Below are 22,041 nucleotides of genomic sequence, written 5' to 3'. Positions count from 1 at the left end.
TGATGGATATTTCTTTTCTAATCATTTTACCATTTTTTGTCATTTTCTTGGCTAGGGAATGGGTAGTATTTTATGAGCATGAAGATTGGTATTGAACCAAAGGCCCCAAGTGCCACACGGGTGAGGGTTTGGCGCCTAGACTCATTTTTGTGTCATAGATGCTCATACGAATTGATGACTGCATTCTTCCATCATGGTATTTACGACCACTGAATAATTATTCTGACAGTCTTAGAATCAATTTGTGTCCAGATGGGCAGTTAAGCAAGATTAGTCTCAATCTTTAGTTTGTGTTCCCATGTGCTCCTGCGCTGACATTAGATTGTGTTGTGTTTTGTCGAGTCACGTATACCCACAATTGTCAGGTTTATTATTCTGCAACAATGAGAGACCGATGTCTCATTTGCAATTGAGCAAAAACAAACATAATGAGTGCTCTATCTACCTCTCAAATGTGCTGAATTTCGGTTCTGTACATCTAAAGACTCAAAACTGCACTTGGTTCTCGGCTTTAAGATCACCCTACTGCAGGGAAGATCTCCTGTAATATGGCAAATAAAGAGCACAGAGGAAAGACGATCGATCCACTGTTTGACGAAATCTGGCAACCAAAGAGTACAGTACAGAAGGAGGAGGATCGATCCACTGTTTGACGATATCAGGTTTATATCTCAAGACAACTGAAGGGATGGTCTGCTAATCACCCCTAATCACCCCCAACTACAAAGGACATCACTCCGTTGCCAATCAGGTAGGCGAGTTCCCAAATCGTCATGTACATTAACTACCCCACTCCCCCGTTCAATTCGATCCAGTACCCAATATTTTTACCATTTCTAGCCCAAACACCAAGAGAGCAAAATCTTAATTCAAGATCTCACAGCTAGGCTAGTGGGGGCTTACAAATACATGGTATGTGAAATCGGAGTACTGGAGCATCATGAAAATGGTATGAATGCTCAAGAGTGAGAAACAACAGAAATTTTTTGATGAGACTGACACAAACTATTGCTTTAGATGCTAGGTTTTTGAATGACAAGAGCCATGCAATGGACCTGGTGCTTGTTGTCAAATGCCAGGCAACGGATGCAAGCATTTGGATATGCCATTTTGCACCCATCGATTTCATGGAGGACTTGAGAGGAGACGGTGCATCCAAACATAGGGGCTTCCACAATGTCCAGCACCTTCCATCGTAGTATCCTGCTGTGCTCCCGATGTATGCTCCCCGCCTAATGTCATTGAACAAAGTTAAATTAGCTAAATATAGAGGCTAGATCAAAGACTGTCTCCCCTACTAGTACACAAATTAAATACAATTTGAGAAGAAAAAGTCAATCTTTGGCTGTCTATGATGCATGTAGATGGAATCTATACTTTATCTTACATCATCAAATTCAAGGCAAGGGATCCATCCTTTCTTCATCATGTAATCAATCTCCTTCGCAATTGAATCATCAGAAAGAGGAGTCAGGTAAGACAGAGCCTCAAATTAATTTCTTCTTGTTGATTGGATTCCATTTCTATTTGATTAACAAGTATTGCATGTAAGTAGGAAACAAAGACCACAAGAGATTTAATTCAGCAGTATTTGATGACATACATGTTCAATCATATTACCTTCATGCAAGGAGTTAGAACCATTGGACCACGGTTTTGCGGCTCCATGCAACAAAATCCATGGTAGAAAACAACTTGTTTGTGGGGTGTGCTTTTAAGCCATGGTAACCAGAACCAGCCACAGCCGGAGCTGCAAAGATTCCGGCAGACATTCTCTCGAAACTTTTTGCCTAGAAAAGATTCGAAGATAGAGAGAGAGAGAGAGAGAGAGAGAGACTAACAGCACAGCAAAGGTTCCTTTTACCTTCTTGTTGCGGTAGATACACACGTGGCATCAGGGAATAGTTTCGGACCCACTAGCTCATGGTTCCACTGAGTTTCGGCTACCCCACTTGAGGACATCAGAGTAACCCTACGGGTCTGAATATTCAATACGGCAGGTAGTGAGACACCAAGAGGTATCACAAGAGTTTCCTGTACGCCAAGAAAAAGAGTTTTCTTTCATGTCATTACTGCTTATAAAATTGAGGCAAAAAGGACACCAATGGTGCTGCACAGTAAACCATCAAAACAGCACAGACCATCCAATAATAAGAGACTGTCAGCTTACTCTGCAACCCTATGGTCTGGCTTTAAGATCCAGAAGTTACAGGTGAAACTGGATGGTTTAGCATGCTATTCATTATTAAGCTCAGGCCTCAGCATGTAAAGAAATATATCAATCTTTACACAAAAATGCATCACCCAACACCAGCAGAACGACAATCAAGTCATATATGCCTGTAGGGGAATTATAACAGGCCATATCATTCAGAACAAGTTTTTGAACTATGTTGAGGACCTAGTTGGATCGAAAGCCTCCTAGAACATCACCATGGACCAATATACTCCATGCTTGCAAAGAGCACCTTGTAGCCCCATCTGGTTCCATTGCCATGCTCTTTATCAATATGTCTGCTTATAGTACTGTTCTATTGAATGAGATGGATGCTGTATTATAAAAGTAAACGAATCCAGACATTCTTGCAACATAAGAATGACAAATACTGATAATACATGTGAATGATGATAGTCTGAATGAAGAATTTTAATAGGATCTAATTAAAGAATTACTGCCACACAGTCCCTTGGCGGGTTTGTGCACAAGGGCTATTTAATTTGATCTAGTCAAAGTAACCATAATAGGATTTGTCAATGCCAGAGCTTCATGCAGAACCCAGATGGCACAACTGATGATCTCCTGCTGGAAATACATTCCGAAAAGGTGTCCACGATTTGTTCTGCTAGAGAAGCAGGATCTTCAATAAAGGTATCAACGAATGTCTTCACAACCCTTACCTCTTGCTCTGTCGCCCTAAAGCCATACCAAGTCAAGAATTTCTGCCGGAAATTCTTCTCGATATGTCCCTCACACTCTAACCATCTGATTATCTTCACGTAATACTCAAAGTCCCTATCTGAATTACCATTTGCCATGCACTCCTCGTCTCGCCTTTCCCCACTTCTCTTCTTTGAAGTGCAGCCATCTTGGGGCTCCTCTCCTTTTCCAGACCCATTTACTATGTCTTTGTCACTGGATTTAAATCTTCCATTTCTTCCTTGCCCATCCTTGTGCATTTCCAGTTTGCAGGGAGTAATGGGCAAGCTAGCTTCAGAGTTGCTCACAAATGGCATGCATTCCATGGCAGTCTGGACAGGGGCATCTGACCCATTATCGGTAATTAACTCAATGATTTGACCCTCTATCAAGCGCTTCTTATCAAGCATTTGCATATCAGAATTGAGCTTGGAGCTTACCACCTGTGTGGCATGTTCCTCATCTAGCAAGGGAATTGCATCTGCAAGGGTGCCAGAGAAATTTAAAGCACCATTGGACTTGTTGGTAGAAACAATTTTATCACTGTCCTTCAAACAAGTACGATAATTGTCTGCTCGATTGACAATCTGATCATTGCATGGTGGATTGTTATTTGTTTCATCCTCCACAGAAGACGGATTAGAGAGGCTGCTACAATTGGTATTTGGGCTTTGACTTCTTTCTACTATTGAATAGTTTAGGACTTCTTCCTGAGTCATTCCGGTTGAGCACTGAACTTCACAGGTACCCAATTCTCTTACACCATTGAACGGAACAACTTTAAAATGATACTCTGTGGCTGGAGATAGACCCATGACAACATATCTTGTATTTGGCAAGAACAGTCTGCAAGTAGGTTCTGCTGGATAATCCAGATCATGACCTTTACGATGCCACAAAGTATAACCAACAATATCATCAGCCGAAGAATCTTCATAACCCAAAACCAAGGCAAGGGAAGTCGAATGTACATCTTCAAAGTTAACTGTGATTGGAGCAATCATGTTTGAATCTGTAGAGACATGAGAACACCTAAAGGTTATTAATGCTTCTCTAAGGGTCAATACCTCGAAAAAACAGCATTATGGACAACAGAAAATATTTCCAACAGCAACGACCTAACTTTCCATGATCAAAAGTGCCCATGTTTCCATGATGCATTCTGGAGTTACCAGTCCTTGGATAAAAATCTAACTTTTTGCAGCAAGTAAATATATTATGCTTCATGTAACACATGCAGAGTCTTTGGAATGTGCTCGTTTTTTATGTGTTCGATGACATGTGATCCTTGGCAATGTTCTCTAATGCATTGTGTTTCAGAGATGGTTGCTTAATTCTCCAGTTGAACTAATTTTGCTCTTTCTCGGTGAAATCCTTATGTCACGACAAGAAAACACAAAAGCCAATGGTTACCTTGCATCTTCGGATCAGGCAATGGATGTGAAATGGTGTTTGAAAGCATTTTGTCCAGTGACTCCAAAGCAAAAGCGCAGAGTTTCTGAACCTCTGATCCTGAAGAAAGCCTGTTAACAATACCTCTACCCATCTTTACAGGTAAACCGATTAAAGGACCCACTTCAGCCTCAAGTTTCGTTGCAGCTACATCAACAATCTCAAGAAGCTTCTGATACTTTTCAGTCCCATTCAGAAGTTTCTGACTCAAGGACACACGATAGCAAAGAATGTCCACCCTCCTGGTATCTTTAGCCATCATCAATTGTTTTCTCCAGCATCTGAATAAATTCAAGAGACCAAGACAATTAATCAAAACTCTATCTTTCAAATTCAAAATTTATGTTTGTGTCAATACCATGTGCCATTCAAAATCAGATATTGCAAAGGACATGACATATCAGGAATTGTTATATACTGTGATTTTCCAAGACAAGCAGTACATCTGGTCGAACATTTGCTACTTGCACTAAATTTATGGCAGACATAATTCTCAGGTTGCATGAAGAATGTGTTATCCATAGCCCATATACAATTGTCAGAACTATTGTGGCTGTTCATGCTGGATAGAGCAGGTGGTATTAAGAAAGATAACCAATTTAACAAATCCAATAACTAAAATGTAATTGTCTCACACTATGGAATTAGTCTGTTAAACATGATGTGGAAACTATAGTTTTACTCTATAGCTCTGATAATAGATGTGGAATATATGAAAGAGCTATGATTCCGCAGGAGGGAAGGAAAAACAGCAACTTAATTTGCTACCAAATGTGTCATGATACCCACAAACTGTCTAAAAATCAGAATTCCATGATGAAGAAGGGGAGAAAACAGTACATAGGGCTGAAAGTACTCCAAGAATTACCAGACACCAGCATGAACTGTCTTAAAAGAGAAACATACCCACCAAATGCAAACATGCCAGACAGCGAGGGAAAAAAAAAGAAAGTAAAATGCCAAAAAACAAAAGAGAGGGAATAAATACCCTAGCAAATCGTTAACTTTCCCACAAGAAAAACAGCGAAAGCTCCCATCAAGTCTACCATGACGTCCATTTTTCCCTATTCCAGAACTTTCCTGTTTTAAGGCACAATCAAGATGGCATGACATGCTACAGGCAACACCTTGAAAAGGAGGCTCTGAGCTGCAAATTAACCACAGGCTGGGATCTTTGTTGTCATCATACTGACGACAGATACAACATGAACACCGCTTGCAAAATGTGTCTGCTGGTCTTAAGGTAGCTCTACATGCTGAGTTTTTGCAGTATACAGCATTGCCTTGATCACTGGTCCCATTGTTGGTTGCAACACAGCTCAATGAAACAGGTACCCGAGAGGGGTTATCAGTTTTCCTCTGCCTTTTGGAAACTCCCTGAATGGATGCAGCAGATATTTTGGTCTCGAGGTCAGGTGAGGCCTCACATTCCCCAGATTTTTTTTCAGATACAATTTTTAAAAGGTGCTCTATGATTTTCAACTTTGTCAAGCCTGTATATTTTCTTTCTTTTCCCATCTCTGCACATAGGATCTGCAGAATCTCCTGACGGCTCCATGACTGGAGTCTTTCAGATGCACCTGGCTGCTTTGACAATCGATAGACAAGTTCTCTCTTTTCATTCATACTTAACTTACTGCATTTTGACGGATCAAGAGCACTTCCTGTGTCTAATGGGAGAAAAAAACAAAGATAGAAAGACAATATGTCTCAGAACAGACTTTAGATTGGTTAAAAGAAGAATCAAAGAATAAGGAGACACGATGCTATATTTGTTAAAAAAAAATAAACCGGAGCAAAGGTAGAATGTCAAACTGCATGTAAAAACACATTAAAGCATGCTTTGCATTATAAACTAATGTAAATCTTAAATTTGCAGTAAATTAGAATGACTTAGACCAATTTGCTTTATATGTCAAGACAGAAGAAAGCAGAGAAAATGATGATCTTATATGAAAGACTGCTTAACCAACCACATGTAACCAGCTTGGAGTCAGCATGTTTAGAATAACAACCAGTTGGGAGACTCATTTGAAACGCTTGATCTAAATTTCTTTTCCTTTCTCTCGATACTATTAAAAAACTTGTTACCATTTTTCAATAAGCTACATCAAAACATACAACAAGGTAGTTGACTGAAATTAAAGAGACATTCCAACTACAACAAATAATCAAACACTTTCACAAAGAATGCTCTGATATAATTAATTAAAATCACCAATCACACACGCGTGAATTATAGAATCACACAAAACTTGATTTGACTTTGAAATGTCTCTGCCTCTGGGCTTTTCACAAAAGTCATTGGAAGTGTTACTTCAAACAGTGGCGTGCCCGAAAGATGACAATCCATTATATAATATATAAACTTGCTTCTTCAATATAAATGCATACAGATTCTACATAATGCAGAGAAAGAAACCACTTTCATTATAGAATAAAACAAAAATGCAGTTTACCAGCCTTGAAAACTCACCCACCAAAGTCTATTTTCATAAACATAAAACTGAATATCAGTAAAAAGACTGGTGATCACAAGTTCAACCACTACTCTTAACCAGCGTCATAAAGCTGTAATTTTTTTCGTCACATATAGAAAACCCAAGAAAAGAAACACTAATCGACACCCAAATCATAAAACAAAAGGTAGTTTTTTTTCCAAATTAATTACCATGCAGATTACAAATCCATAGTAAGATTCTGACTTTAGCCCATGAAAAACAACAGACAAGAGAAACATTTAATGGCTCACATCACAAATCTTCCCAAATCCAAACCAAAACCTCAACAAAGAATGAAATCCAACACAATTAAATCAAAACACAATAAAACTTACCCTCAAAAGACGAATCCATTGTAGAATTATCAAAGAAAAAAAACCCACTTAGCACATCACATTACCAACGTAACCCCAACCTGCAAAAGAGAGAAAATCCCTAACCATCACATAAAACAACACTAGCTAGATATACACAGAAAACGAGAAACAGAAACTTTGTATATATAACAAATAAAAATAAAACAAACCCATATAAAAGAAAAAAAAAAAACTGTGTATTTGTTATGTGATAGGGAGAGAAAGTGAACGGAAGGGAAGCAAAGATACCCAAGAAAAGGACACTTGGAAATTCTACCACAACAAGCGAATCCATGGATAAATAGACATGCTCTGCTCTTCTCTTCTCTGCTCTTCTCTTCTCTTCTCTACATATGTCTAAAAATTAGATAGAGAGATATTATTATTATTATTAGTCTCTCTCTCTCTCTCTCTCTCTCTCTCTCTCTCTCTCTATCTGTGCAGTGCAGGACTATAGGTCAGTTTTTAATATGATGAGTGAGGATGAATGGGTCCTCCTTTAGTTTTCAGGACCCCAAAGCTGTGCAGTGAAAGGAGATTCGAGGAGGAGTTGTTTTTGCTGGAGAGAGAGAGAGAAGAAGAAAAAAACACAAGTAAGTAAATAGTCCTGTGGGGGAAGATACGCTATGTAAAGCGGGTGCATGCCATCTTTCTTTTTCTACCTCTCAACCACCTTCCCTTCTTATTTATTTATTCTTGCTTGTGCGAGTAAAAGACAGGGTATTATGCCACCATTTACGACTGACAGGATCTCGTCGTGATACAGTAAAATGTTTTAGACACAGAATTATTACCCTTGTATTTTTTTTGTGTATAATATAAATTGAATCTTACATCTAAACGCGACATACTTTATAACATGGTATGAAACACCATCCTGTAACTGAAACTAATAATACAAGGTTGTCTGTGCCATGTAAGTTATCTTTCAACTTTTATCCGCAGTTTAAAAAAAAAGAAACACTTGGATCGCAGACGGGAACAAGCAGAACATTACATGATATTTTGACCTGTGTTCCTCTCCTTTACCTATGCCAACCCATCATCCATGCCTTCAGAGTCCCAAAGCCAACGTTGTCATATTCTTTATTGGCATTTCAGCAGCAACAATCCCCTCTAATATGTGATGTTTGTGGCCATGCTAGAGAGTGATGAAGTGTAAATCATCTCATAAAAACGACCTTTTCGGCATCGGAGATGATGGCCAAGAAGAGGGCATTCGGTGGATCTGCCCGCACCAAATTCGGTGGATTAGCCAGCCCAGAGGAAGTTGCTCGCAAATATAACTGCCGAATGCTGAGAGTTAATTTGTTCCCCTGTTTGCCCAAATGACAATACTCTACGAGTGACTTATTTGACTGCACCTCTATAAAATAAATAATAGTGATGCTTTCCATGGTAGGTGGTTTTCCTCACTCCGCAAATGAACGAAGCCCGTCCATTCTTTTTTTATTATATTCCCATTTCGAATGATTTCTCTGTTTAGATATATAACATAATTGAGGGGAAAGTGGAATACTTCAAGGCATTGTGCATATTTTAATCCCCTGAAGAACCCAACAAGTATAATAATTAATATACACCTTTCTCTTTCCCCATCGCCATGGTGCCTCAGAAAGCTACTACCTTGATTTTCTTCTTCTTTTTTTGAAATATTTTTTCATAAACTATAGGTTTTTTTGTGCCTATACAAAGATGCATTAATTAGAACCTCTGCAAGAAGTTGACCTAAGTTAATTTATTAAAAGCTAAAACAATGTTTAAGTGTTGCTGGAATGTCGTTTGGTTGATAATTAGCTGCCCTAAATCTCCAAAAGGAGATATTTGATTTTCTCCCCTAAGGTGCTCATTTTTCTTATTTGCAAAGAGGTCCTTTTTTTCTTAAAAATTAAAAAAAAAAAAATATGAAAGTGACATGTTTTAGAATATTGAGTTCTTCATCTAAAAAAATTAATCTCGGTTGGTCTAACAATGTATTTTATCATATAATAAGAAAAAATGAACTCCTGCTCACATATTATGTGAGAACCGCTTGAAATATAAATTTTATATTGCAAGCAGGAGAATCACAATCATTGATATATGATGTGAAGGCAAAAGTGATTCATGAAGCATAATGAAAAGATAAAAACATTCATGTTTATTTGATATTGTATTGTGAGTGAATACAGGAATGATTCAAGAAATATAGTAAAAATAAATAAATGTAATTATTAGTGGTGAGATAAAAAAAAATGTAATTACTAGTGGTGAGACGAGTCTATATTTTATTATGCTAATAATTATTTTTTAAAATATTTTTTATTTAAAAATATATTAAAATAATATATTTTTAAAAAAGTTTAAAATATAGTTTTAATAGCAACACATCAAAATAATATGAAAATATAAAAAAATAATTTGAATTAAATAAAAAATAAAAATAAAAATAATTTAAAAAAACAATTTTAAAATATGAAAATAAAAGAAAAACTTTAACTAAATTTCGATCATAATTGCTTCCAGCTTCTTCTTTATTCTTTTGTTTTCTTCTGTTTTAGTGATAAATGATGTGTCATAAAAATTATTTTAATTTAATAAATTAAATTATTATGTTGGATTCTAAAATATAATTTATATTATTTTTTAATATATTTTTTTAAGTAAAATTTATTTGAACTTGAAACTTACATAAAATAATATTATTTTATACTTAATTTTTATCAAATAAATTATTTAAATTTTAATATTATATTAAAAATTTATATTAAAATATAATTTATATTATTTTTCATTACTTTGAGGAACCTTTTCGCTCCCCTTAAATATGATCCATCATCTGTCGCCCCTTGTGGCCTACTACCTAGACTCTACCCATTTGGGTGGTGAAGTTGAGAGTCAATTTACCGGTGGCTGTTGAGTGGTCGTAATTAACCCCACGCTAATATGCGGGCATGGTTTTCGAAACAATATTTCACAGCTATATTATTCAAAGACTCAATTACATCGCTGCTGCTTCCAGGTGTAAACGAAGCTTGTCTTTCCTTATATACCACAATTAATTTAATAATTTTCCTAGAAAACAACACAAGACTCTCAAGAGCCTAGACATATGACATAGGGCCCCCCCAATCACGTTCTACAAACATGTCGAGCCACGGAAAATCTAGAGAACGTGGGTTTTTTGTTTACACGGAAAATCTAGAGAACGTGGGTTTTTTGTTTATTATTATTATTATAACAATCATTTTGTTTTTCTCAGATAAAAACAATTAAATTGATATCATTCTTTCATTAGGTTTCATTAATTATAAAATCAGGAATATAGCAATATTTTAATATTAAATTAATTAAAAATTAAACTTCTTTATTTAACTTGATCTACATTTCACGAATTATAAATTTAAAATATTAATTTAAATTTAACATATTAGCTTAAGTTTATTTAGCTTTTTATTTTTAACTTATGTTTTTTCAGTTTTATTGTTCAATATTTATTTAATTAGGAATTGAATTCTATTATTTTTTATCTACTTTCTATAGAATTTCTTGTTGATTTTGAAAATATCTTTGGTTATCTAGAGTATTTTTATTTTTTATTATTTGTTTAACTTAGCTCTTCTAAAAACATTAACATGGTCAAACATGTGGGTTACCCCGAGTTCATATGTGTGGACCTTTTTAGCTTTCTTTTTTTATTAGATTTTTTTTTCAATTTGATCCTTCACAATGAGATCTTCATTGATTTTTTAATTTTGTTTTTTTTTTTCAATGAGATCTTCATTGATTTTTTAATTTTATTTTTTTTTAAATTTCATCATTTAATATTTTATTAATTTTTAATCAGATAATGTAATTTTATTTTGGTTTGATGTTTTTAAGTTTATCATGACTTCAGACAAACACTCTAATATTTAGTTAGTTTTTAATTTTTTGAGTGTTTATTTTTTTATCAGTAATTAAATAAAAATTTATTAAAAAATAATTTGTTGAACCTGATTAATTCCATGACTCTGATCACGAATTTGAATGGTTAATTTCAATTGGTTAGAAACCGAGCTTTATAATTTTTTTCGAGTGCATAAATAATTACCAATTTACTTAATTAACCGTATGAATAAACTTTTAAATTTATACTCGAGATTTTTATGTTAAAAAACACGCATAAAATGCCATCATATTTATTTTTTGTGTTAAAAGAAAATTTTATCCAATTCAAGATGAAACGCAAGTGAAATAGCTAGTATAGCCAATAAATTATGAAATTCTAGCTCAAGTGATAATAGTTTTTTATTTCTTTCTAGGAGATCATGGGTTTGATTTTTATTAAAGTTTGTAACAATAAGCTTATTTACAAAAATAAAAATAAGGTCAAAATTCATCCTTCACCCTAAATACTAGCCTTAAATTTAAATCCAAAGATTTAAAGAATGAAACATAACTATTAAACTAAATTTTTAGGTGTTTCTTTTAGTAATAAGAAATGGGAATGAAAATTTTATTTTCACTTTATAAGAATGGAATTAAGAGTGGGAATGATAATAAAAATTAAATATGATTTCAATTCCATTAGAAAAGGTGAGAATAAAAATAGAAAATTATAACGAGTTTTCTTCCTAAAGAATAACAAATTATTTGTATATCAATTTTTTATATCATTATCATCTCCGTATCATTGTCATGTCTACCATTATAATTATTACATTATAATTATAATATGATATTTTTTTATAAATTATTTATATTTTTACTTATTAATTACTAATTCATATCAAAATTCATTATATATATATATATATATAATATTTTATAATTTTAATATAGAATTGGAAGTACATTAACAACTATCAATATAAGAAGACCAGACCATGAGAGATAAAGGAGATAAACTAATGGGGCGCCGACATAATAAAATTTGTCAAAGAGAGCAACATCAAAATATGAATCGATATGGCTAGGGTTCTTTGTTGTGTGATCTTTAGGGATGGTACAATTGACGTCTAGTAATTTGCCACCTGGATTCCTAGCATGCCTCATACTCTGATTAATCATTTGATCGGACGGCCGTCTTACCATTATCGGCTTCAAGTCAACAGCCCCAGTTGTGTTTGACATTCAAATTGTACTTGCGTTATTGGGAACTTCGAGCAGGCCTGAGATGGACCGGGGTTTCTGATAGCGTGACTATAGCTTTAAATTTCTTGGATGGTCAGTAACGTGGGGTATATTTTTTTTTAAGTGTTTTTTATTTAAAAATATATTAATATTTTTTTTAATTTTTTTTTAATTTTTCATATTAACATATTAAAACTAAAAAATATTAATAAAAATTAATTTAATATTTTTTCGAGTAAAATAAACTTTTAAAAAATATTAAAAAAATTACTACACTTCCAAATACTAAATTATATTAAAAGCTCAAATTCAATTACTCTTTTATATCTAGTTTGGTATAGTTTTTCACTAGTGTTATTAAACTTAAGGTAATTTAAGAGGTCAATTCAGGGATTTGATGACATGGAACCTTGTTCTAGCGGGATTTTATATTAAATTTGATAAAAATTAATTTTTTTAAATTTAGTTATTCTAATAGAATAAGTTTTATCTTGTGGTCAAAATCATGTGAAATTTGATATCAAAATCCATGTGTGTATTGATTTTTCAGGTTAATATTTTAAATTTAGTTAATTTAACAAGTTAATTTATGACTCAATCAACTTAATTAAAATTTAAATAAAATAAAATTTAATTTGATTTGATTTTTTATTTTAAATTAATTAAATCTATTTAAATTAATCTATTTAAATTGGATTAACAACTTTATGTTTTTTAGTGGGGCGCATCTATAATGAGTATGTATAAATTTTTTTTTTTAATGTATACTATTTAATGGTTCTATCTTTCCCACGTGTCTTTTTCAAGTATGTTAGGGATACCATGATATAATGTTTGGTAAAGTTTAGGTATTTGATTTGATTTGATTTAATTTTTAATAATTAAAAATTAATTTTATAAAGTTATTGAGTTTTATCTTATAATAATAATAATAAAAGAAGCTCGGTTTTCAACATTAGATTGAGAGAATACAGATAGGGTTCGTTGATAAAGTATTAATTAGTCTCATAATTAAAAATTAAGGATTAAAACTTTCAGAGTTGGACGATCAAGTTCTTCAGTTAATCCCCCACTATCGAAGACAACGGAAAAAGACACGCACGATGCGAACCATGCTTGATGGTCTAGAAGTTCCAAAATTCAGCATGCAATAATTTCTTTTCTTTTTATTCTACTTTTGAAGGCAGGTGATGAATGGGTCAATAACCTACTTTTCTTCTACGGCAGAATACATGGTGTTTACTTTTTTGCAAATCAAGACTATATATGTTCTATTTCTCAATCCACATCAATTCTCATAAATTAAATCAAATTCGATCTTTTTTATTCGAAAAAAAAGAAAAAAAACTATTTACGCAAGGAATTCATAAAGATTTATCCAGCATCCTCTACGTCCTCATTATAAAATTATAAAACACTCCCAATTCATTGAATATCCATGAGAGAGCTCGTGAAAAACACAATTATTGGGAACAATCTTGGACGGTCATGGTGAATATTTATATATGATATGAATGGACAGAAGAAGATGTGCCAGATTGACATAGGATCTTCAGCCCAAGTTGCGTTTTGTTGATGCAGAAAGGAGTGTCCGACCCCTTATAATGATAGGAAAGAAAATACTTGAAGAAAAGAACAAATACTGGTTGAAAGTTTTGATGACGAGGAACCCACTCTTGGGGGTGAATAATCTGATGCTCGAGCAATGATCCTTAGATATCTAAATACCAGGAGACCATGTCCCTATAATTAATGAATATTGCAATCTTAGCACCTAGCTCCTCCTCGGCGTAAAAAAGAAACAAAGAGGAGAATCCGAATATGAAGTAGGGTTTTTCTTGGGAGGAGAGAAGAATAGTTGCTGGATTATCTGTTTTTAGAGGGTTTTAAAGAACACAATACTAGAAATTCATGCATCATGATGGCACGAGAAAATTAACTACATACACATGATGCAGGAGCACATGAACAACTCTACTAAAATATGCCTCAAAATCCCAATGTGATATGGACGGCAAATATGTCCAATCCTAGCCACCGTCTGCTCCAGAAAACAACAACAACAAAATAAGGATAAGGCGTAAGGTCATGCATGGACTTTCTCTAGCTTAATTGGCTCAGTAGAGGTTTGTTTTCCGTAGAGGTCACGTAATTTGGAACTGTTCGTGTATTTCTTCTCGTGCTTATGGAAGATGTAATAATGTGAATATATGCGTTGTCAATAAAATTGTTTTTTAATAGGAATTCGCAGTTGTGCTTAGGATTAAATATGTAAGAAAGCAGCAACTTTAATTTCAAGTGTTAGAGTTTGAGTTTTACAAAAATTAAAATTAAGATATAAAAAAAAAACAATAAAATGAATGCAAAAGATTTTCAAGCGCAAAGGATAGCTCAAGTTTTTAAAATACAAAATTTTAATAAATTCTAAAAGGAGCATAGGTTTGTCCTTATAGCTATCAATTACTTCATAAAATGGATAAAAATTAATTTATATGCTCATGTAATATAAAAGGTAATAAAGATTTGATATATCGATATGGTCTGTTAAAAAATTAAGATAATGATTAATTATGCTCAGAACTTCAACGGTAACATGATAGTGGAGCTCTGTGTCAAACAGAGAATCAAGTGTTCCAATTCCTCACAATATAAACTGAAATTAATGGTGTTGTGGAAGTTACCAACAAAAATGTTAAGAAGATTATTTAGAAGATAGTACTCACTTACAAATATTGACATCAAATGTTACCATTTTCCCTTTACGCATACCACACAAATAGTCAGAACTTAACAAGAGTCGCCCTATATTCTTTGGTATATAGAATAAAGATAGTGATGCCTTTAAAAATGGAAATTCTATTATTAAAGGTTCTAGTATATTCTAAGCTAGAATAAATGAAGTGGGAAAAGGTGAGATATATACAGCTAAACATGATAACTGAAAAGAAGATAACTACCTCGAGTGTTCCAAAAAGAAGATCTAGTGTTGATATTGCACTTACCAAGGGAGGATTGGAGTAAATGGGCACCAAATTACATGGGTCTTTACATAGTGAAGAAAGCTTTCTCAAGGAAAGCTCTAATGCTGGATAGAATGCATGGAAAAGATCTAGCTATACCCGTGAATTTCGATTCTATAATGATATACTATGTATCATATATTTAGTTTCTTTCAAATTAATAAAGTAAAATTTGGCTATGAATTCATGGTATAAAAAACCTTAATTTATAAATTGTATGATCTCAAAGGATTTGAAATCTTTTTCCTAAAAAAATCTTAATGATTTGTATTTGAAATGAAGAAAGACCATCTTTATCTATCATCATAAAGAGGTTATCCTTTACAGTCCTATTTTTAAGTCTAATTGTATTCTTGAAAAGAAAAAAACCAGACTTGAATCATACCCAACATTGAGGGTAAGAAAGAACTGTGTAAGTAAATAGAGCAAATTGTTGAATTGCATATACGGATCTATGAAAGTTGGAACCTAACACTATAAGGCATCATCATAAAAAATAAACTAAAAAAAGTAAAAAGAGGAAGCAAAAGGAAGGCAGAAAATAAAGAAGTGAAAGAAATGAAATGATGGTTTGATGATACTCTAAAACTAAATAACATTTTGATTGATGACATAGGCCTACAACTTTCATGTGGAGCCTAAGATCTAAAAATGTTATTTTCAAGTCCAAATTGTAGCAACAACAAAGAAACCCGAATCTGTCCTCCAGCCCGAGCATTGTTCAGTATTTTGGCCATATCTGGAGTTTTAGAAGTCGAAATGAGCTGAACTTTTTATACAAGAAAGCTAAGACAATTTCCTACAACTTTCATGTTTCAAGTGGCTTCAATTTTGATGTTATCAATGACGTTTTGGGCAGACAAGAGAAGATAAGGATTGTCACCAAGTCAAGAGTTGGTCACCCACTCATCAATTAGTCATCAAATCAATAGTTCCTAATTTTGGCCTATAAAAGAAGGCATTTGCCATGCATTTAGGCATCTTGGTTTCCAGATCAAGATCACCCTCTTGCCTTCTCTCTTTGTATTTTTTGTAATGTTGATGTTTTGCTTTCATTAATATCAAGTTTATGCCTTTCATTTCCTTTCATTTATTTAGCTAACTTTTATCTTATTTATGCTCTTATTTTATTTATTTATTTTTCTTTCTTTCATTATGTCTAGCAAAGTTTATTATGTCAAGGTGAAAAGGTTACACTAATGGTGTAAGAATAAGTATAGTGTAAACTTAATATGGACTTTAATATTTGATACTAACATGTTTTGTATTTGTTATCTTGTTCACTCTTTAATATTTTGCTTGTTAAACGACTAATCTTGATTTATGTTGTATAACACTTGGTATAACAATTGCTTGGCACTTTCATAGCCCATATTGTATGGTATAACCGACATCTGAGCTATGAAAGGAACTTGATTTGTTGTTAACATAAGTTATAATCATGAATGCTTGATGAGATTTACAAGTATTAGCATTAATTGAATAAGATGACTAATGTAATCATATTAACAATCTATAATCTGATTGGAACCTCATTTGTGTGTGGTTTCCAATTGAATAATAAGAGTTTATACTATACTTGTTTGACATACCATTAGTGGAACCTCTAACCTTGACATTTGTTATTATCATTGTTTAATTCTTACGTTAATCTTTCCATCTCAAAGTTCTCATCAACTTTTTCTTCTTCTTCTTCTTCTTTTATTACTACTACTACTACTACTACTACTACTACTATTATTGTAATTATTGTTATTATTGTTATTACTATTATTATTGTTGTTGTTGTTGTTACTATTGTCGTTTATAATTTGTACAATTAACCTCTCTGTGATTCGACCTCGGTCTTGCTGGGTTATTTATTACTTCCACACTCCTGCACTTGAAAGAAGGCAAGAATCTTTTAGTCATGTCAAGTTTTTGGCGCCGTTGCCGGGGAGGTAAGTTTTGTATAAATTATAATATTTATTTTATTTTCTCTTTTCACTTTTCTTGTATATAACTTTGTTTCTTTTCTCTTGTTTCTTCTTCTTTTGTTTTCTTTTTCCTTTTATTTTATTCCTACACATGCATGAGAGTGTGGTCACGTACATCAAGTGGTAGACTTTGTAGGGTATCCTCATCATTTTCAGAAAATATGACCGAAGAAGATAATCAATCACTTCATAATGAGAATAATAAGAATAACTATGCTAGAACACTTAGAGACCACATGAATCACACAAGAACAAGTGCACCATCATACATAGTTTTTCCTCTCGATGCATCTTATTTTAATTTTAAACCAGGCATTATTCAACTTTTACCTTCTTTTCATGGATTAGAATTGAAAAATCCATACTTGCATTTAAAGGAATTTGAGGAGGTCTGCAACACATATAATGATTCAAATTATAGCATGAACATCATCAGATTAAAGCTTTTTCCTTTTTCATTAAAAGATAAAGCTAAAACATGGCTACAAAATTTGAGACCAGGATCCATTCGTGCTTGGGATGAAATGCAACAACAGTTTTTAAAGAAGTTTTTCTCATCTCATAGAACAAACTCTTTCAAAAAACAAATCACCACTTTCACTAAAAAACCAGGAGAAACATTTTACCAATGTTGGGATAGGTATTGAGACTTGCTTAGTACTTGCCCTCATCATGGTTTTGAAACATGGAGATTGGTTTCACATTTCTATGAAGGGTTAACACCTAGAGATAGACAAATGGTTGAATTGATGTGCAATGGAACTTTTAAAGATAAAGATCCTGATGAAGCAATGGAGTACTTAGACTTATTAGCTGAAAATGCTCAAAATTGGGACACCGCGGGTACTTATGAGGTACCGAGTAAAACTCAACCTCATACATCTAGTGGAGGCATGTACAACCTTAGAAAAGATCATGACCTTCAAGCCAAGTTTGAATCTTTAGCTAGAAAAGTTGAGGCACTAGAATTGAAAAAGAGTGGTCAATTAAAATCTGTTGAAAACATTGTGTGTTAAATCTGTGAAACAAATGAACACTCAACCAACAATTGTCCAACCTTGCCTTCTTTTAAGGAATGTCTCCATGAACAAACTCATGCTTTAAATAGTTTTCAAAGGGCCAACCACAACCTATACTCACAAACATACAACCCTGGTTAGAGAAATCACCCAAATTTTAGTTGGAAGAGTGAGATCAACAATGCACAAACTTCATAACTAACATTTCAAGCACACCACAATTTCCAAAATTCTCATGGATATGCACCTCTTTATGCTCCACCTCTTAGAAGAAATCTTGAGGAAACATTGCATGTATTCATTGAAAAGCAAGAGACAATCAATACTCAACTTGCTCAAAATATGATAGATTTTAAAGATACTCTTGCAAAATTAACATCTGCTCTCAGTTTCCAAGAGAAAGGTAAGTTTCCATCTCAACCACAACAAAATCCCAAGGGGCAATACAATGCAAATGCAAGTAGTTTTGGAAGCCAACACATGGATCAAGTCAAATCAGTCACTACTCTGCGTAGTGGTAAGGTTATTGAAAAACCCTCTCTTGAACCTTATAAGAAAGATGATGAGTCAATCTCTGAGGGTAAGGAAGGGGTTGAATCTGAAAATTGCAAAGAAAAGACTGATTCTCCGCCAGCACTTCCATTTCCTCAAGCCATGACCAAACAAAGGAAAGTCAATCACAACTCTGAAATTTTTGAAACTTTCAAACAAGTAAGAATCAATATACCTTTGCTGGATGCTATTAAACAAATTCCTTTCTATGCTAAATTTTTAAAAGATCTATGCACTGTGAAGAGGAAATTGAATGTGAAAAAGAAAGCCTTTCTAGCCGAACAAGTAAGTGCTATTCTTCAGAATAATAATGCTTTGAAATATAAAGACCCTGGTTGTCCTACAATTTCTTGCTTTATTGGAGAGCATAAAATTGAAAGAGCCTTACTTGATCTCGGTGTTAGTGTGAATTTACTTCCATATTCAGTTTTTTAGAGTCTCAATCTAGGTGAGTTAAAACCAACTTCTATAACTCTTTTACTTGTTGATAGATCTATAAAAGTGCCTTGAGGAATAATTAAAGATGTGTTAGTACAAGTCAATAAATTCATTTATCCTGTGGATTTTATTGTCTTAGACACACAACCTGTTGAAGTATGTAATTCATTTCTTGTTATTTTAGGACGTCCATTTCTTGCGACTTCTAACGCGTTGATTAATTATAGGAATGAACTGTTGAAGCTATCATTTGGAAACATAACATTGGAGATGAATATTTTTAACATTTGCAAGCAACCTTGAGATGATAATGATTTACAAGAAGTAGATCATATTGATGAATTAGTTTATGATCATCTTGAATCTACTTTAAGTAAAAATGAGTTGGATGAATCTGAAGATTTGCAAATGATTTATTCTGAGGAAGAAATCACGGATGAAAAATGCACCGAAAATGTTGATGCGAATCTTTTGTCAACAGTGACAACAAATTCGACATCTGACATCACACCAATCGATGATTACTTTCCTAACGAATCCTTACTTTCTCTTAGTCCAATGCCTTGGTATGATAAAAATATCAATTTTCTTGCGTTAAGAGATTTGCCGGCTGATTGGAGTACCCAAGAAAAAGAAAAGTTTTTGAACGAAGTGAAGAACTTTTATTGTGATGACCCTAACTTATTCAAATATTGTCTTGATCAAATATTTTAAAGATTCATTACCGACAATGAGGCAAGTAGTGTCATTAAACTTTGTCATTCTAAAGCATGTGGAAGTTATTTCTTGTTAAAAAAGACAGCTACAAAAATCTTTTAAAGTTAATTTTATTGGCCCACCATGTTCAAAGACTCACATGCATTCTGTAAGTCTAGTGAAAATTGTTAAAAGTTGGGATCTATTTCAAAACGTCACATGATGCCTTTAAATCCTATTATTGTCATTGAGATCTTTGACTGCTGGGGTATAGATTTCATGAGTCTATTCCCTCCATCATTTGGTTTCTTATACATATTAGTCACAGTAGATTATGTTTCAAAATAGATAGAGGCAATTCCAAGTCGAAACAATGATCACAAAACAATGATAAAGTTTTTGAAAGAAAATATTTTGAGTCGATTTGGAGTCCCTCAAGCCATAATAAGTGATGGTGGAATATATTTCTACAACAAGCCAATTGAGTCTTTAATGAAAAAATATGGAATCACACACAAAGTTGCCACCCGTTATCACCCTTAAACAAGTGGACAAGTAGAGCTTGCTAATAGGGAGATCAAACATATTTTGGAGAAAACAGTAAACCCTAATAGGAAAGACTGGTCTTTAAGACCTAATGATGCACTTTGGGCTTATCGAACTGCTTATAAAACATCATTAGGTATGTCACCTTATAGACTAGTCTATGGAAAACCTTGTCACTTGCTTGTGGAATTTGAACATAAAGCTTATTGGACTATTAAAGCTTTCAATTTAAATCTGGATGATGCTAGTCAACTGTGAAAATTACAAATAAATGAGCTTGAGGAAATAAGCAATGATGCATATGAAAATTTAAGAATTCATAAAGCAAGAATTAAAGAGTTTCATGACAAGAAAATACTGAGAAAAACATTCAATGTTGGTCAAAAAGTCTTGCTTTATAATTCTCGACTGCATTTATTTCCTTGAAAATTAAGATCAAGATGGAGCGGTCCTTTTATTGTGAAACATGTGTATCCATATGGGGCCTATGACATCGAGAATCCAAAGAATGACAATGTTTTCAAGGTAAATGGACATCGTCTGAAAGTTTACTTTGACAATTTTTCAGTTGAACATGACTCTATTAAATTGGGTGATCCTGTATATAAAGATTGATTTTTTTGTTTGTTTCTTTTTGAGTGATTTTTGCTAGTTTCTCTAACCTCGGGCAAATGACGGATAATGGTACTCCGTGACTTAAGTTGGTTCTTTCAGTTTCCCATAATAACTTATATCTGTGTATATATTTGTACAATTCTTTGAATATCTCTTCCAATTCTTATTTGAAAATGGACACTAATTTTGAAAAATTGAAAAAGTATTTTCCCGCTCTGCCTCAGAATACGATTATAAAAATTTACCATGCTAGATGTGCAAGATTGAGATTATTAATGAATCATGGAATTCCTGAAGATATTCGCTAGTTGATTGAAGCAAAGGTTCGATTATCAGGTGAGTCCTCTAACTCCTTCATTTCACACATGCCTAGAATAGGTAAAAGCACTTTTGTAAAGAAACGTCGTGCAAAACGACTGAAAGTCTGTCATCGATGTGCTAGATGGACTTGTAATACACAATGTCATTCTTTAGGAATGGTATCTATAAACCATGAAGATAAAATACAATTCATTAAGGATGGCCTGAGTAAGGAGTCTTTAGATAATCTTCTATTGACTCTTGAGATGCATCCTAGTGGAGATGTGCATCGTGTAATTCATAATTTATGGCTATTATTTCATAAAGAACATGATCGACTTAGTCTTGGGAATCTGACTAAAAAAGACCCTGTTTGCCAATTTTTAATAAAACTGAATGAGAAGCCTATCCCCGACCCATAGAGGACGTTTAAGCCGTTCTTGGACGTAAAACCAAGGGAAGATGTGAGCCACAATCACAACTACCTGTACATACACATGCTTTTTCAAAAGTAAATAAATAAAGAGAGAGAGAGAGAGAGAGAGAGTGTGTGTGTGAG

The 22,041-nt window shown here is 33.5% G+C and overlaps 1 protein-coding gene and 1 pseudogene across 4 annotated transcripts; both read right to left on the bottom strand.

Moving 5' to 3' along the window:
• Positions 1-370: 370 nt before the first annotated feature.
• On the bottom strand, positions 371-2,424 carry LOC105114619 (ribulose bisphosphate carboxylase small chain clone 512-like; annotated as a pseudogene).
• Positions 2,425-2,532: 108 nt separating this feature from the next.
• Positions 2,533-7,801, bottom strand: LOC105114620 (VIN3-like protein 2). 4 transcript variants are annotated; one of them, XM_011011214.1, is made up of 5 exons: positions 7,476-7,801; positions 7,206-7,305; positions 5,358-6,039; positions 4,331-4,650; positions 2,533-3,929 (listed from the first exon to the last, which is right to left on the bottom strand). In XM_011011214.1, the coding sequence occupies exons 2-5, from the start codon at positions 7,222-7,224 to the stop codon at positions 2,752-2,754; spliced, it is 2,199 nt and encodes a 732-aa protein (XP_011009516.1). In that variant the 5' UTR covers positions 7,225-7,305; positions 7,476-7,801; the 3' UTR covers positions 2,533-2,751. The 4 variants fall into 4 exon arrangements, with proteins under 4 accessions (XP_011009516.1, XP_011009515.1, XP_011009518.1 ...); XM_011011213.1 differs by having other exon boundaries at positions 7,206-7,285; XM_011011216.1 differs by having other exon boundaries at positions 5,358-6,033; positions 7,206-7,285.
• Between the last annotated feature and the right edge of the window lie 14,240 nt (positions 7,802-22,041).

Source organism: Populus euphratica, unplaced genomic scaffold (assembly GCF_000495115.2).
Source record: "Populus euphratica unplaced genomic scaffold, PopEup_1.0 scaffold557.1, whole genome shotgun sequence".
In the NCBI taxonomy this organism is placed as follows: Eukaryota; Viridiplantae; Streptophyta; class Magnoliopsida; order Malpighiales; family Salicaceae; genus Populus; species Populus euphratica.
The sequence above is the reverse complement of the archived record's forward strand: the minus strand, read 5'-3'. Positions and strand labels throughout refer to the sequence as shown.